At 34.9% G+C, this 17,558-nt stretch overlaps 2 protein-coding genes across 2 annotated transcripts; both read right to left on the bottom strand.

The window, feature by feature from the left end:
* Positions 1–1,312: 1,312 nt before the first annotated feature.
* LOC134669348 (uncharacterized protein PF3D7_1120000-like) lies at positions 1,313–14,465 on the bottom strand. The gene is made up of 4 exons (XM_063526862.1): positions 13,938–14,465; positions 4,425–4,611; positions 3,650–3,854; positions 1,313–1,623 (listed from the first exon to the last, which is right to left on the bottom strand). The coding sequence occupies exons 1-4, from the start codon at positions 14,463–14,465 to the stop codon at positions 1,539–1,541; spliced, it is 1,005 nt and encodes a 334-aa protein (XP_063382932.1). The 3' UTR covers positions 1,313–1,538.
* Positions 14,424–15,174, bottom strand: LOC134669349 (tubulin-specific chaperone A). Its single transcript, XM_063526863.1, has 2 exons — positions 14,921–15,174; positions 14,424–14,641 (listed from the first exon to the last, which is right to left on the bottom strand). Exons 1-2 carry the CDS (start codon positions 15,127–15,129, stop codon positions 14,512–14,514), a joined length of 339 nt encoding a protein of 112 aa, XP_063382933.1. The 5' UTR covers positions 15,130–15,174; the 3' UTR covers positions 14,424–14,511.
* Between the last annotated feature and the right edge of the window lie 2,384 nt (positions 15,175–17,558).

Raw genomic sequence — 17,558 nt, 5'->3', positions numbered from 1 at the left:
GAACAAATAAAATTATTTTGTCAAATATTTTGATTTGTGTTTTATTTATTTCATTTTATTGTATTTTGAAACTGAAAACGGTGAAAAATAGAGATAATACTCCTAAAAATACGTGTGATACCACATTTTAGATTCGTCATGATGCCTAGAAAAATGTACATATTTGAAACTTGTATTAGTATACAAAAAATATCAAAAGTTATAAAAAAAGACCCGTACCTATATATCCGGCTAGCGTTTTATCGAGTTCCTACCAAAAGAAAGCAATAAAATAACGCACTTAGTTTTTATGTTTCAATTGCATTTTATAACAAGAAACCGCTTCTTTAAATGTATCAAGATTTAAAGTATCGTGGTTCAATTATTTTCTCGACAACCTCATTAAGCACTATCAAACTATCAAAGGGGATCTCAGCAGGATATCATTAAAATATCTCAGTTATGTTGTTAGCGTATGTAATAGGCCATCCATCATGAGGACGGAAACAGTTATCAACACCTGTCCGTGTGAAGTCATTTGCGAAGTCATCAGAATACTCGCTACTTAGAGGATCGCATCTCGTTCTGATTGGGATTAATGATAACGTTATAACTGTTATAAGATAAAAAATCTATACCACCATTATATTTATGGATATAATTATGTTTTTCAAATATAAAATAAATTAGAGATAATCTAGAAATTCTAGAATGATCTGTAATCCGCCAACGGCCGGTTTGGCCCGTTCGGAATAGCGGCCGAGATGCTCAAAATTATCTGAACACGCACTCAACGCCTTGTTCAGATATTTGTGACCACCATGGCCGCTCCGATATATCTGAAGGGGACTGTACAAAGTTCGGTAAATGCACAAAAGCTTTGGAATGGAACCCTTATTTTAAAGATGCTTATTTTGTTAATTTACGTAGTGTGAAAATAAAACCAAAAAATTACAAAGCATTAAAAATATTTTTATTGATAAAATTAAGGCCACATAGCAAATAAATCATCAGCAATAGCGTAATAGTAACAATTGTGATTTTAAATTATAAAAATGCAAAAGCAAAGGATGCTTTAAAATTTTTAAATTAATAGGTACTTTGACCACAGGCCATCCCATGAAATTAAAGTTTTAATGTCAAAAATGCTTCAAGTTTGGTTGTTCGCATTCGCATACTCGCTGTGCCAAGAACTGATGGCCTACCGCGAACCACGTTCGACGTGTTGCCTCTCTGTCGCACTTTTAAATTCGTACGTTAGTGTGACAGGGAGGCAGCACGTCGAACGTGGTTCGCGGTAGGCCCACTGTTTTCTAAGCCGTACATTTATATCAACCCCTTGAGTCCGAGGGAATTTTGCCCGCCAAAAACGCGCTTGAAGTTTTAAATTGAGAATAGAATACTGATTTTCATTGAACCGTTGTCGCGTCCGTGGGACCCACGGGTACTTAATTGTAAAAAATCATGGGATACTCCATAAGATATGAATGATTGGTTCACGCTTGTGATTACAGTACTACTAAACAGATTAATAGTACTCTAAGGTTTGTAGAACAGTATTAGGTTTTGTCTGTAGGTTCAGGAAGGACCCAACCAATAGGGAGAGATGAACCGTCGTTGCTCATATACTGGTCCCATTGAGCCCTGAAAATAATAATTAAATTAGTCTAAGCCACAAAAAAAACTGGTCAAGTGCGAGTCGGACTCACGTTTCAAGGGTCCCGTACATCACACAATTTTCAACCATTTTTTCTTGTACGTGAAACTTGACGTGAGTGAAACTTCTTGAAAAACCCGAATGGGTCAATCAAAAACCAGATGTAACATGAAGTTTTCTGGCGTGATGGCTTATATCTCTACATTCTCTACAACTCTGAAGATTAAATGCCGAACAATAGTACAAGCAGAGATATATATAACTTCGTATAAGATAAATAAAGTCTAAGAAAAAAACGTGCCTCGGATGTGGAGAAAAAGTCGTTCTCGAATAGATGGCGCCATTACAATTTATACCTTTGGCCTATTGTCGGCTAGATGGCGATGACGACACCGTTTGATATTCAACAATTTTAACACATATCAGTGAAAGAACATGGGTCAGTATGGAATAATAAGAAATAAAAATAATTTATCCGTAAACATATTTTGATTAATTTATACATTTTCAATTTTATTTTAAGTTTTAATCGTGTGTCGATAGATGGCAGTAAATGTACCGTGACTACAAAATTGACAATGACAGGACCCCTCTATACTATCTATTCTTTTTGGTACAAGTGTCCAAATGCGAAGACTGAAGACCGAGCTCCGCAAAGAGCTAAAAACTCAGAGCGTCCGACGGGTCATGCTTCCTACAACTTCCGAAAGTGCGATAAAAGCGAAGACCGAAGAGAGATAATACCTACAGGTTGGCCAAAAAATAAGTGCAGTCCCGTAGCCAAGGAGGTTTTGAGATTATACTAAGCAACTTTTAGTATGGGACCAACCCCGAAATCACGAAAAAAAATGTATGCTCCCATAGAAAACGGACCAGCCAAAATGTATGAAACAGCCAAATTTTTCCTCGCGATTTCGGGGTTGCACGTTGGCAACGGGAATACACTTTTTTTTGGCCACCCCGTATAGTGCTTTTTAAAACAAGTAACAATAGTAACCTAATCAATCAGTCCTACAAGTACCATTGCGGCTGTGTGCCAGATACAGCCTAGTCGCATTTTTTGTCTTCAGTCCGACTCACGCATGAAGCTAAAGGCACGCCTCTTCGGGACGCTTCGGGTCTTCGGCCTTATACGGGTATCGGCCTAGGGCCTTCGCAATAGCTGTCTACATCACGTTTCACTTACACCATTGCGGCTGTGTCCCTAAAAAAACGTAACTGCATTTTTGTTGTTAAATCCGACTCACGCTTGACTCTAGATTTCTAATAGGTTTTCCTGTCATCTTTAGGTAAAGGACTATCTGGTGTATTTTTTTCAGAATTTTAGAACCAGCACTTTCGGAGATAGAGGGGGGGGAATGGTCATTTTTTGTCTATTTTCTTGAATAACTTCTAAACTTTTTATTGTAAATTTATAAAAAAAATATATTTGAGATTCTCACAATGAGCTCTATCGTTTGATATGTAACACGATATTGTTTTCAAAACTTTGTTTTTTAATTTTATCGTTTACCCCCCAAAAGTAGCCCCTATGTTTAAAATTCATTTGTTGACGTTACATATCCGTCTTTGGGTCACAGACTTCCATATGTGTACCAAATTTCAACTTAATTGGTTTGGTAGTTTCGGAGCAAATTGGCTGTGACAGACGGACAGACAGACGCACGAGTGATCCTATAAGGGTTCCGTTTTTTCCTTTTGAGGTACGGAACCCTAAAAATGGCGAAAGTTAGTGATAGAAAGCTGCAATTTGGCATGGATACATAAATCATGCATTGCAACAGAATGGTGAAATAAAAAGAAAATTTTTTAGTATACCCAATACCCACCTACCATACTATATGACTTTTTTTTATTTTCACCAAATAGTGTGGGTATCGTCAGATAGATCTTTAAAAACGAGTAAGGGCCCCCCAAAAGCATTTTATTGATAAAGATAATATGAAACCCTACACTGAGCATGGCCCGACATGCTCTTGGCCGATATTTATAAAATTACAATCATTACCATACCTGATTGCCAGAAATCCGATGTCATCTCCTTTAAAGTCAAACTGTGGTTCTCCTTCAAACATGATATCTTTCCACTTCTTCAGCGTCTCCACAATACCCTCCATTTTACCGACGACTGGTAGAGACTCTTTCAGTTGGTCACGCAGCAGTTGCTCTTCCAGTTCGTAGTTAGACAGCTTGCCTTTCCAGAGGGATATTAGTTTTTCTGTTGACAAAGGAATAAATCAATAACAAATTCATATTGTTTTGGGCTTAACCTTAAGCACAAAACAGCGGGATTTTGAAATTAGTGTTTGCATTTTGTACACAAGTCTAAACCTAAATTAGCCTAGCTTTTGCGCAAAAAATGCGCTCGTAGGTCGCCAGACACCCACACTAGTTTGGTAGAAATTTATTGATAAATAGATAACTTTAGGATGTGAATGAATGAATGAATATCCTAAAGTTTCAAATTGGTGAGTGTTTGTCCCTTTTCCAGGCATAGTATGATTTTATACACATAAAATGTATTTAACATCCAAATTAAATATTGACCCAATAGTTTTTTCCACGTATTTTTATTTGTTTTAACATAATAGGTACCTAATTTAAGGTTACAGGATTTATTTTTCATTACACGTAAACTATTCGTGTTTTCTTTTTCTATACAACATTTTCACTTTTGATAAAAATCATTCGGATGTCCTGAAAAAATGTGTCCATTGGTTCATTCCCCTCTCTCTAAATTTCGAGATCTATACCAAAAGGTGAATTGACATATGTAAGTGTTACATACCAATATTATTGTTAAACTCCGCCTCATCAGTCTCCGAACACTGCTCTCCGCGACCCTTGGCAGTGTTTTGGCGTGCTTTCCGCAGCCTCAACAGGGCCTCCAGCTTGACAATAGACTTCCTGGCATCATGCTTCTTGCGGAGAGTGTCTCGGAGAATGCAGTCCGCTGCTAGTTTAGCTTCTTCATCCTGAAATGTAAAGTTTGCAAAGTATTTAAAGAATCAATTTCATTTGTGACGTTCCACGGCAAAAGGTACCTTATCACGGCTGGCGCTTACGTCGCATAGCGCCGCAATAATATTGGAGCGGCGTTAATAATAGCGTAAGCGCCAACCGCCATAAGGTACCTTTACCTGTGGGACGTCACATTTATAGTTTTATGTTAAGGTGGATGTCTAGGGATGGGATGCCGATTATCAGCCAAAAGATGGCGTCACTGTGCACGAATTGTGGATTTTCACTATTTCTCCCAAAATACAAAGTTTCATAAGATGTGTTGATATGTGCGAAAACTATAAAAAATACTACATCCAAATCGAGACATGTTCAACTCAACATTGTCTCATTTCGTTATTACCGGAATCCAACTGCAAAATATTGCAATTTCTTGCATTCACGCACACTTACATACCTAAAGTCAGTGTCAAATGTCAGTAGATTTGGAATGTTACAATAAAGTATCCTAGAGGGCGCAGTGCAGCGCATGAAATTTTATTTTTTGTAAAAACAATTTAGAATTTAAATTCTTATTTGTGACATTGACAAGTAACTTGGAACCAACTGGAATTTTGAAACGTAAATTGTCATGTGCTTGTGGCACCCACAACATCTGTTTTGAATAAATTTAAGCTAGTTACAATGATTCTGGGTTCAAATCACGACGGTGCTTATTTTTTTTGTTTTTTATTTTTATTTTATGAAAAGTTTTATAATTTATATATTGTTATTCTTATTATCAATTGAAAATGACGCAAATTATATTAGGTACCTAAAATTAAAAAAACGCTTTTAACGTTACCTTAGTAGTAACGTAACACTACTAAGCTGGCGTGTGAGTCACATTGTTGGGGAAGAAATGAGAAACAGAAAAAATCAAAATATATCGTTCTTTAAACACAATAAAATATTGTGATTATGATGGGATGTGAACTCGTTCATTTAGGTATACCTTATATATTGTTGTACATAATTATAGTTATGTTTCCTTACGTTTATACAGCAGTCAGCCTTACTTTCTGTACCTATCGTAAATATCGTAGTCATTGTTGGTCAGTCCTAAAAACTATACCTAACTATAGTTTTTTTTTTAAGCATTAGAAAGAACTACAAAGAAGGTAAGCGATCTTGACATGTCTTTTAATAGAAAAACGTTTTTAAAAAATCGGTAACTATTACTTATGAAAGCAGAAGATTATAAATGATCGTATTAGATTCATAATTGTTACATATTTGCCGTAACTTATTTTTAAAATGTGTTTTTCAATTAAAAGACGCATCAAGATTGTTTACCTTATTTCTAAAGCTAAAAAAAACGAACTATAAAGTAAGTAAGTATACCTTTACCTACATTTTATTGAAATTATACATAGTTACCATTTTACATAAACACCTAATGTTCTATCTAGATAGGTTTTTAGAAAATGCAATGCTAAAGGATATTGAGAGCATTTCCACGCTGGATGACTATATGGTCAGCCTTTCCACCTTTTCTAATATATATATACCTATTAAAACTAATTTAGAGTTAAAATAAATACTATACATTATATTATTATTTAGAAAAACAGTACTTAACCGTTTTAGTTAAGTTTTTAAAATGTACCTCCAACTTTTCCGTCCCCGTTGTCTAAGAGAACTAAGAGCCCGACCCGACAACCACGGAGACTACGCCATCGGAACGTTGGAACTCGGAGGTAAATTTTAAAAACTTAATTATACGCGATTAGGTAAGTCCCGTTTGATAATGATTAAAAATCGTAAAATAATCATGTGATAAAAAATAAGGTCATAAAAAGCCAAAAAAATGAAATAAAATAAATACAAAAAGAAATGAGTCTTTGTTCGTGGTTTGAACCCTGTCATGCTGTTCAACTTATTAGACTTATACTCATTAGCTAAAAGCCACTAGACCATTTGACCATAGTAGACCCGGGCAAAATATGCCTTCTTATTTAAGTAAGTAACCCATTACTGTCAAAAATATCAAGTTTGAATTGATTTGAAATATAATTTTTCATTGTCGAATTATTGACATCCAAACGTTGCGAGCATGTTGCCCTTTAAACCAATTGGCAACGTCGCGCGGGGAAACCTTCTATAAATGTATGTCCTTTTATATTTTGTTATTTATGAATTTATGACGATTCTTCTAATACTTATGTTGCAAATTGATTAAATTATCGAGAGAAAAATGCTAATGCAAAGAAAACAAGAAATATCCGTTTCATTTCGCATGCTATGAAAGACGGTCATTGTTGTTGTAAAAGGTGTGCAGGAAATGATAGGGTAGACCGGGGGCAATAGTACCATTTTTTGGATAATGGTTCCTAGTTCAGAATGTATAGGAGTTGAACCAAAACTGTACGTACCTACATATGAAATAGTAGGTTATTGATTTACGTATTTTTGAGGGTAATTGTTGTTAACGGTAAGAATATGGTAGAAAATCCCGTTTTTGGTCAATGATTCCTTGTGTTACAATTAGGGCTTGCAATATCGGATGGTCTCCAATTCCGGAACTGATTTTCGATATTGGATTCGAATTCCGGAATTCCGGAACTGGTTCCGGAATTAGGGGTTATCGTATTTTACTTATTTTTTTTTGTAAAATCCAACAAAAAATGTGAAATTCTGATACTTTACGTTTATTAAAGTTAATATTGTGCGTGCGTTATGACAAGTCACACCGCTTGCTTGAGGTGTTTTTTTTTTCCAATTCATAAATAAATGTACGTTTACGTGTCTGATGAGCGAATGCTCTTTAAGGAACCTTAAACTAACATATCTCATAGTAAGATAATCGCTACTCACAATTATGACAAGTGTAACTCAATTCCTGGCCCCTATTTCACCAAGCCGACAGTGACATATGTCGAGTGTCAATTGCCAAGTGACAGGTGACAAGTGACAATTTAGTAGACTGTTTTTGTATAGAAATGCTTATAAACTTGACACGCCTTTAGTTACAATTGTCAATCTTTCATTTAATGACAATGATTTGATGAATCAAGAGTAGTTTTTATAAGTCGACATGTTTGTCAATTTGTCGGTAATTCTTGACATGAAATCGGAGCTGTGTCAGGCTTAGGTGACAATTGTAGTGTTTTCGTTGTTAGCAAACCCCGTTATTGGCAAACGTTGGCAAAACAAACTTTGTACCCTAAATTCGCCTTTAGGGTACAAATAAAAATCGCTTTTAAATTCTTCTTAACAAGCATGAAATCATAATAACACTATAAATAGTAATTGTTGCCTACGAAGGCGTTTAGTACTTCAACATTTAGGATTTGGAATAAGTTTCAGTATAGTTTTGATTGAGTTGGGGACAGGTAGCGAAATTAGGTATGTTTAGGTAAATAGGTAGGTATTGTTTTTTTTATAATTTACTTGGGCGAAGTTGGGCACTAACGGTAAAGTTAGGGTTTTGGTTAGAAAATGAATCTACGCGAAAGTAACAGAGGTGACATTCTTATACAAGGGAATACATAAAGTAGGTAAGAATAGATTTCTACTTTGACGTCACTGCACTTGCATTTGCAGAAAAAATAACTTAAAAGTAACAAAAAAATAATGCTTTCACGCCTTGTCAACAAATAATGTAGGTACGCTGCATTAGGTGGGATTGGGATCTCAATCAATATCATGTTAGTGATGACAACACGGTACACAGAAAGCAATTAACGATATCTTGTCAAGAATTGACAAATATATCGACTAGTAAAAATTACCCTTGTTTCACAAAATAATTGTCATTAAATTTAAGATGGACAATTGTACCAAAATACCTGTCATGTTTATATGAAATTCTATACAAAACAATCTACAAAATTGTCACCTGTCACTTGTCAATTGTCACTCGACATATGTCACTGACAAATGTCGGTGTGGTAAAACAGAGGTCTGTCATTTTTTGACAATTGCCATACCTGTCGTAGTTGGTGAAATAGGGCCCTGGTCAGTACACTCTTCATGAGCCCACAATTGACAATTATCACATTGCACCCATGTTTCATTGGATCTGCTTATACTATAAGGCTCACCACAGACTAGGCAATAGTATTCTTCTACAGAATCCTCCTTGTCGTTGAATATTTTTTCCTTTTCCGGTCCCTTTCCCCTTGTCTATTACCTTGCCTTTTCCCTTCCCTTTTGCTTTTTCCGTCTCATATTTTTCCTTTATTTTTGGTTTCTCCTAATGCTTTTTTAATATTTTTGGTAACGTTGTTAAGGAGTCGTTTGTACCGCGGTGTCAATTGTAACGGTACAATTGTCCCCGGCTCACATAGTTACTAATGCCCCCGAGTACCCAAAATTACATAAAGTACTTATATTTCAATTCCTTTACCTAACTCATCCCCATACTGTCCCACAAAAGAAACTTTGATAACTAACTAATCATAATCTAATACCAATCTAACTCTAGGATTATTTGGTTTTGAATAATATGACAAAATATTTCTCGTAAATACTTACTTTGATCACTCGAAAACAAAAATGGTCTCCGCGCACCTCCGTTCCGCGTCGCAGCGAGCGGCCGACTAGTGTAGTGTAGTAAACGAAGCAAGTTGTTGTATGGAGACCCATGCATTAATTTCTCAGTCGATGAAATTTTGCTTGGTTATTGTATAGTATGAGCCGAAACTAACATATAAATATCCAAAAAAAAACCACTCCTAAGTTAGGTATTTATACGTAAAAATACAAATCTGTTTATATATTGAACCGAGTAATTCCTCCGTCCAAAATTATTTTACCAAATAAGTTATTTGTATCAGTATCTGATACTAGAAAAAAATCTACAACTTTTGTCAAACATGAGAATATTTTTTTTACGATAATTCCTTTTTTGGCGCTCATTTTCATCGGAAAATTGCTCTGCCATTTTTTCCTTCTTATATGATCTTAGAATATAATTTGGCGTAGTGGGTAAGAAAATCCAAAAAAAATGCATACCCAAGTTTATGTATTTTAGAACTATAAAAAACTGAGAGTGGAAAATTTCTCAGCCTGATTTCTTTTTTAATATATACTAAGTAGTCACGTATATACTTAAATCCAAAATATCCAAAAGAACTGTCATCCCTTGTACACCCCGCTCCTATACACTGCTCCCGATATGTTTAGTTTTGAATACGCTCGTTATTTTTTTGGATGTTTTTATAGTTGAATGGAAAGAAAACTGTGAACTTAATTCAATAAATAAAATGGATAGAGAAATTTTCCACAGCGAGTAAAAAGGCAATTTCTGAAAAAAAGTATAGTTACATGGTAAATTTTTTAGATTTTCAATTTGTATGTATAAATCGGCAATAAAATGGCATTCCAGTGAAAAAATTAGACTGAGCAATTTTCCGGTCCAAGCCACGCCAAAAAAATATATTTTGTTAATATTGGTATTTCTGCGGGGATTTTTTTTTGATATTTCATATATTGTTGCAATACGTTACATGAACATGTCCGGAGAAGAAAGTTTAAACGGAGCAATTTTCCTTAAAAAGATATTAACGATTTAAGACTTTAGGTATTTACTTAAATACTATTATTATTGTTCTTTGGAAATTTATACAATACTTTTTATTTATTGATACTTTATCATACTGTAAAGCTTTTTCTGGCTGAGGAATTACTGCGGGGTCCACTACCTTTATTTACTACACTAAGTGAGCGGGTCCAGACAAGTATTGGGCTTTATCGTATATACCCACATATTCATATTTCGTTGTAATTGTGAAGATAATAACGATGGTACTATTGCCCCGTGGTACTATTGCACCCGGTTTACCCTACGTTTCTGCACTAGAGCAGTTTAGGTTCCAATTCCAAGTACGATTTTATTATTCTTTTTACAATAAGGAATTGAAATTTGGGTATAAATGGATGTATAACAATTTCCATTCTGATATTTGACTCCCCATTCCATAAATAACGATATTACTTTTGGCCAAATTGTTAATTGAAAGTACCTACTCTCAAAAATACCTACTATAAAAATGTATTTAAAAAACACATGCATTTTACTTTCCTTATATGCGAAATGAAAAGTAGAGTGTTTTAACTCGGGTGAAAGGCAACATTTTTGAAAAAAATTTCAACAAGAAATGATCACTTGGTTAATAATCTACTAATGTTATTGTTATGCACAAGTAGAACATATAGAATCTTGTTTATTTACAAGAAGATGACATTTTTTTCCACATACCTATATATTTTTGAGAAAAATATAGCTAGGTATTTTAGTTTAAAAATCATTGTTACAATAAATATAGGCTTTTCCAGCGAACATTTATATTTCTGCCGAACCGAAAGCAGAATTCACAAGGCTTTTCGGTGGACGACCGTTACGCGAATGATTGTTTGGACTGACCTTTCTATTAAATGTATAGTTATATAAATGTATTTTATTGTGTAATAATCATAATAATTATTAAGTTATATTAAATCTGGGAATGAAATTATATCAGAAAGGAGATTCTTAAATGAGTATACTCGTAACATGCTTTGTGCATTAAATATATCTCCCTCTATTGAGTGAAAATAAAACAAAATACACAGGTAATCTGTGTTGCGGTTTTAAAGTGCCATCTGTTACACCTTTGATAAATTAAAAATGATTGCTTGTCAAATGAAGTCGCCATGTTAGAATTACACCTACACTATAAGCATCACTCACACAAACAAGCAATGGGGCAAATTTTTACCAATATTCAAAGGCTTTTTTCTTAATAATTTTAATCAAAATCTAGTATTTTTTTACGTTCTGCGAAGACAGAAATATATATACTACCCAAACATTACATATACAAGTGAAGAAACCCTATATAATAGGAGCTAGGGTGCCAAGAAAGTTGTATGAAAATCGAGCAAGGAGAACCACCTTAATGTTAATTTATTAAGTCACCTTTTTACTATGGAACTTTTTTTGGAGACTTGCAGAAACATCAAAATAAGTGTCACTTATGCCATAGAAAAATACTGTTGGGTAAAAACAGCTCTTATGCAGCATATATCGCCGTGTGCCTGCTACACTGCCACATCTCAAAAAACCGTTTTTTCGAGAAATCGCGTCTCAAAGTTTTGAGAGTATAGTTCAGGGTGTTTAATAGGATCTTACTCCTTTAGTTTTAGGTCTATGAATTTAAAATTTAACTTTTTTTACTCGGAATGATATAACCCTCCTTATGACCACGCCACTTTTTAAAAGAAATGTCGTTGCTTATCATGAACAGTGGTACAACTAAAAATGAAATGCTATTGCATTTAATATTCTATCTTTTACTGGTAAGATTTAAAGTCGAATGGCATTTCATTTTGTTTTGTGTCACTATTCATGATAAGCGTCGATGTATATTTTTTAAGACACAAGGCCCGAAAGACAGGTATTTAGAGTTGTGGCCGTATTGCAGAAATGTTTTTTTAAAGATTTTGAGATGCGGCCAAATTTAAACACAAAATTATTGGATAAAGGTTACCATGCAAATATAAATAAAAACACCAAAATAGTTAAAATCCCTTTATTTTTACCCGACTACGGCAACGCAAAAGGAGGGTTATGATTTTGACCGGTATGTATGTGGGTATGTATGTATGTATGTATGTATGTTAATTTGTTCCCTCATAACTTCTAAAGTACACATTATAATTTGACAAACGATATGTCATTCGAATTATCTTAATCGTCCGCTGGTTATAGGCTATATGAAGTCACAAAAAAATTAACAAGGCGTCCTCTAGAGGTCATAAAGTCACGAACGAAAAAAATAAAAATAAGTAATGATTACGTGATGTATATCATTTGAAAGAGCTCAGTTAGCACATTTCAAATATATAAATATTGTTAGCTTTTGCGACCGGCTTTGCTTGCATGCACCTGATGAAACATTAATTTATCGGGTAGGTAATTCGAACTACGAATCTACAAGCGCTCTGGATTCTATCCGCGTATTACCCGACTACGGCGATACAAGAAGGTATTTGCAAAATAAATTTGTTTGGCCGCTATAAACATAGTTTTTTTTAATGACCTGCTATATTTTATAACGTGAATAGGTATAGAAGTCCAGATCAGCCAAAATGTATGAAACAGCCGTACAAGAGACGTAGGAAGCTCGCTGTACGCGTTCCAAAGCCGGGCGCCTTGAAGGCGCCCTCATACTAGAGGAGTCGGGCGTAGCCTGACGTACGTGGCGCGCTGCAAGCAGTCCAAAGCCAGGCGACTTCGACTTTCTCATACTAAAAGTGTCGACATACGTGACACGCTGGACGCTTACCAAATCCGGGCAAATGCATGAAACAGCCGTACAATTAATTAAATAAAAAATAAGTTCAAAAACTAAAACCCGACCACTGCAAATCGCGCTCTAAAAGTATGAAACAAGATAGAATTCTTATCTGAAGTTATCAAACAGGAAATATTATAAATGTTATAATTTTTTTAATAAAAAAATACAACCTAATATGTATAATTTACTATATTATTTATATTTTTACAGAGATTCAGAGGATAGCTGTGGTTGTATGCCACTTTACCTTAAAGTGTATAATTGTGGCATACGACCATGCACGGCGATCCTTTGAATATATCTCTGTAAATATATCAAAAATGTAATACATTTTATTACGTTGTATTTTTTTATATATAAAAAATTATAACATTTATAATATTTCCTGTTTGATAACTTCAGATAAGAATTCTATCTTGTTTCATACTTTTTAGAGCGCGATTTGCAGTAGTCGGGTTTTAGTTTTTGAACTTATATCAACTTTGATAGGAACAAGATCACTGTACTCGATAATAATAATATGTGTAACTCAGCTAATTATTATTTTCTAGGACGCAACTCAAAAGCTTCATTTAAAACGTGTGCTATATAGCCACAACTCAAAAGTGGCTGTATTGCAGGGAATTTTCTGACAATTTATGGTCAAATGCATAAGGCCACTTGTGAGAAAAAGGCTCTTAAAGACCTTTTTTGCTATGGCTCTCGAAATAAGGTCGTAAATTGAACAATTTTGAATACGAATCTGCAATAATCCAGAAAATCAAAAATTTTGAATTGTGGCCGTATAGCAGGCACACGGCGATATGGAGAAAATAACTAGAAGTTAGGTAGAAAAATACACGTGAGGTTTCCTTATACCCCCCTCCCCCAACGTGATCTATCGTGACTTTTTCGTGACCCCCCCTCCCTATCGAACCTCGCGTGATTTGTGCACAAGCCCATAGTCGGGTTATTGGCACTGAATGTGTTAAATAAATAAATGTCAGAATCTTAAAATAGAAGATATAAGTTCTTACCAGTTTAACTTTTTTGATCTCATCCTTAATTTTCTGCAGATTCTCATCTATTTTCCGAGACGTTTCTTCCCTTTCTTGATTCCTTTCTTCTTTTTCCTTCTTCCTCTCATTATTCAACCGTTTCAATCTCAACCGTTTAGCGGATCTCTTGGCCAAGGCCGTTCTCATATTTTCCAAACAGAAATCATTCATAAGAGATATAACCTCATCAATTTTTAATTGGTTTTCTTTCATCTCTCTTACTTTAGAACTCCATTCTTCTTCTGACAATGTGTCTAAGTTTTCAGCTAGTATTTTTTGCTTTTCTTTTAATTCATTCACAGTAAGCACCAGAGCTCGAATTTTTTCCCTTATTTCAGTGATAGAAACTGCCTTTTTTGAAACTTTAGTATCCAATTTCTCAAATTGTTTTACAAACTGTTCATCAGTGACTGCAGGGGGCATGTAAAAGCTTGGTGGCGGGGGTGGCGGTGGAATATTTTGGAATGTTGAATTCCGTATATCAAAATTTTCATTATAATAAGCCATGATTGTTATGATTATATTAAATTATTAAAAATAGTTAAGTATAAGTTTAAGGAGCTGTGACCAGTTGGCACTCGGCGTCTTTTAACACTTGCTGAGCCGTGAGGTAGTCTTCGTGCTCCTTGAGGTCTGCCTCCGTTTCTAGAGTATTCTTGAGATCCGCGAATGCCTTTGCCAACCTGAAAATTAATTAAACTTGTGTACCTATACATTTTCATTAATCTTATACCTTCAAAAGAGCAATTCTTCATTTAATTTGAACATTAGTTTACTTGGTCGTAAATAGATGACTAATACATTTCGCTACTTTGTTCCAGTAAACAAAGAATGCTACAAAATAACCTCAAAACCATCTGTTCCGTTATTGCAAAATTGCCGCGTAAATACGCTCTAAAATTTAAAAAAAGCTTTAAAACAATACTTTTTAAAAGCAAATTACATTTTTTTTATATACATACCGTCTTTGACAGTCAGGGACCATCATAAGGGACTCCTGCAGAACTTCCTCTTGTTTTCGGATGTTGTGTTCGTCCTGGCCCTCGTCTTTAATCTTCTGTATCCTGTTCTTTTGTAGTTCGGCCTCCTTTTCGTAAACCACTTTCTCCTTAGCTATGCGCTTTACAACGCCGGTCTTGATTTTAATTTGCCGAATTCTAGGATCTGCCATCGTGCTCAGAAATCGCTTCGTTTGTTTTTCTATTTGTCTATGACAGTGACAGTCGGCATCAGTGTTGTTCCTGTCGAATATTAGGGTTAGGGGTTGCCGTGTGTGTATAGAGCGTCTATACCGCAAAATACGAAAAGATAAATTTCATTCGCTTTCGTTTTTGTCGGTCTTTTTACCGTATACATGAACAACAATAAGGGCCTCTCCGTAACTGAATATACATAGTCTGTTAATCCATTTGCGTCAGTATAAAATTATAAACCGGGCAAGTGCGAGTCGGACTCGCGCACGAAGGGTTCCGTACCATAATGCAAAAAAAAAAACAAAAAAAAAAGCAAAAAAAAAGCGGTCACCCATCCAAGTACTGACCACTCCCGACGTTGCTTAACTTTGGTCAATAATCACGTTTGTTGTATGGGAGCCCCATTTAAATCTTTATTTTATTCTGTTTTTAGTATTTGTTGTTATAGCGGTAGGGATTGCAAACCGGATTGATTTTCAATCCGGCCGGATCCGGCCGGACCGGATCCGGTTAGGTATAAGGATATTAAAGTTAATTAAATGACATATTTTTCAAGTTTTATGCGTTATATGAGAAATAAAGGGTATTTTTACAAATTTATTCATAAAAAGAACAATTTGAAGTTAATAAGAAATAACTTTTTAACAATAAAATAAAACTATGTATTAAAAAGTGTTACATAGTCAATCTCAAAATAAAAATAAATATTTGAAATCTAAGTCATTTATTATTTTTATTATATTCAATCATGTACATTCTGCTTACGTTTACAATAAAATTATTAGATTCCTGTTAATGGGATATTTATGGGATGGCAAATGGAACTCCTTGAAAGGACAAGTTTTCGTAACTGTTCTTTGATGGAATTATGTATTTGTAACGCTGACATCCATTCTAGTAACAAGCTATTTTACTTTAAACCAAAATTGTATGAAATGCGCTCCAATATTATCTTGCTTTCATTTTTTATCAGTGAAAATAGTTTTATAGCCTAAATCACAAATAAATACTTAAATAATTCATGAATAAATATTTAGAGACAATCTTATACAGATCGACCTACTCGTAGCCCCAAACCAAGTAAAGCTTGTAATATGGGTACTAGCTAGCATTAGGTAGTACTACTAGGCGACGATATATATACGTATAGTATATTGATGAATATACAGGGTGATTCAGGAGACGTGAGCAGGATTAACACTGCGAATTTCGTAAATTATAAGCAACTGTTTCCTATCAGTATCAGTGAGGTTAACGTTAATTTTCTAGTCGTGTTGAAAAAAAAAAGTTATTAAATTATTTACGACATGGATGGTCACCCTAACATTAGAATACTAAACTACCGATATTCTGTGTCAAATTGAATGTCATCCACTGTCATCACGGTCTGGTTACTTTTGAAAACTCGTATCTCACTCGGGTTTGACATTTTATTTTCTTCGTAAAAGAGGTTTTATGTTTATTAATTAGGTCTGGTAGGGTGACCATGATTGTAGAGAATTAAATTTGCCCTCACCAAAAAGTTGAAAAATAGGAAAAAGTGTGGTTGTTTCACCTAAATACGACGGTGATCGATCAATTATCAGTTACTGAGTGTGCAGGATTAGTCCTGCTCACGTCTCATGAATCACCCTGTATGCTTATAAATATATATAAAAAACACCCATAACTCAGGAACAAATATCTGTGTTAAACACACAAATAAATGCCCTTACCGGTATTCAAACCCAGGACCATCGGCTTTATAGGCAGGGTCACTACCCACTAGGCCAGACCGGTCGTTCCAAATGCCTTCCATGACATCTCTATCCTTTAATTTTTACTTCTAATTATTTAAGTAACCGTCGTATCGTGCCGGTTCATGCCACCAACATGAAAGAGGAGGAAATCCTCTTCTGTTCTCAATCATCGTCATATTAAATATCTTCTTATTTTACTAAATTTAGATTTTTTCATTCGTTCTTTATTCTGTTTAACTCTTTCTTCTATCCGTCGCCTTTATCTCACCTAAAACGCGCAGTGGCTGCTGCGTGCGGTCTATTTTTCTATTTTCCCAGATCCGGTGATTTTAACCGGATCCGGTAGCTTCTATTAAGTGCCGGATCCAGCCGGATTACCGGATCCGCCGGACCGGATTGCAATCCCTATATAGCGGCAACAGAAATACATCATCTGTGAAAATTTCAACTACATATCTAGCTATCACGGTTTGTGAGATACAGCCTGGTGACAGACAGACGGACGGACGGACGGACGGACAGCGAAGTCTTAGTAATAGGGTCCCGTTTTTACCCTTTGGGTACGGAACCCTAAAAATCGGCAAATTAAAAATATTGTAGCTGCGAAGGGTTATCGTCCCATATATGGTCCCATAGAAAATTTTAATCTCGCACCTTTTTCTACTGAC

Source organism: Cydia fagiglandana, chromosome 12, assembly GCF_963556715.1.
Source record: "Cydia fagiglandana chromosome 12, ilCydFagi1.1, whole genome shotgun sequence".
In the NCBI taxonomy this organism is placed as follows: Eukaryota; Metazoa; Arthropoda; class Insecta; order Lepidoptera; family Tortricidae; genus Cydia; species Cydia fagiglandana.
This window is presented reverse-complemented; position numbering and strand designations above follow the sequence as displayed.

Coding starts and splice junctions, on each gene's coding strand:
- LOC134669349 (XM_063526863.1), bottom strand. CDS start 15,129: ATGGCAGATCCTAGAATTCGGCAAATTAAAATCAAGACCGGCGTTGTA. Junction 14,642..14,920: donor GTCCCTGACTGTCAAAGACG/GTATGTATATAA, acceptor ATTAATTTTCAG/GTTGGCAAAGGCATTCGCGG.
- LOC134669348 (XM_063526862.1), bottom strand. CDS start 14,465: ATGGCTTATTATAATGAAAATTTTGATATACGGAATTCAACATTCCAA. Junction 3,855..4,424: donor GGAGTTTAACAATAATATTG/GTATGTAACACT, acceptor CTTTGTCAACAG/AAAAACTAATATCCCTCTGG. Junction 1,624..3,649: donor ATCGGATTTCTGGCAATCAG/GTATGGTAATGA, acceptor TATTATTTTCAG/GGCTCAATGGGACCAGTATA.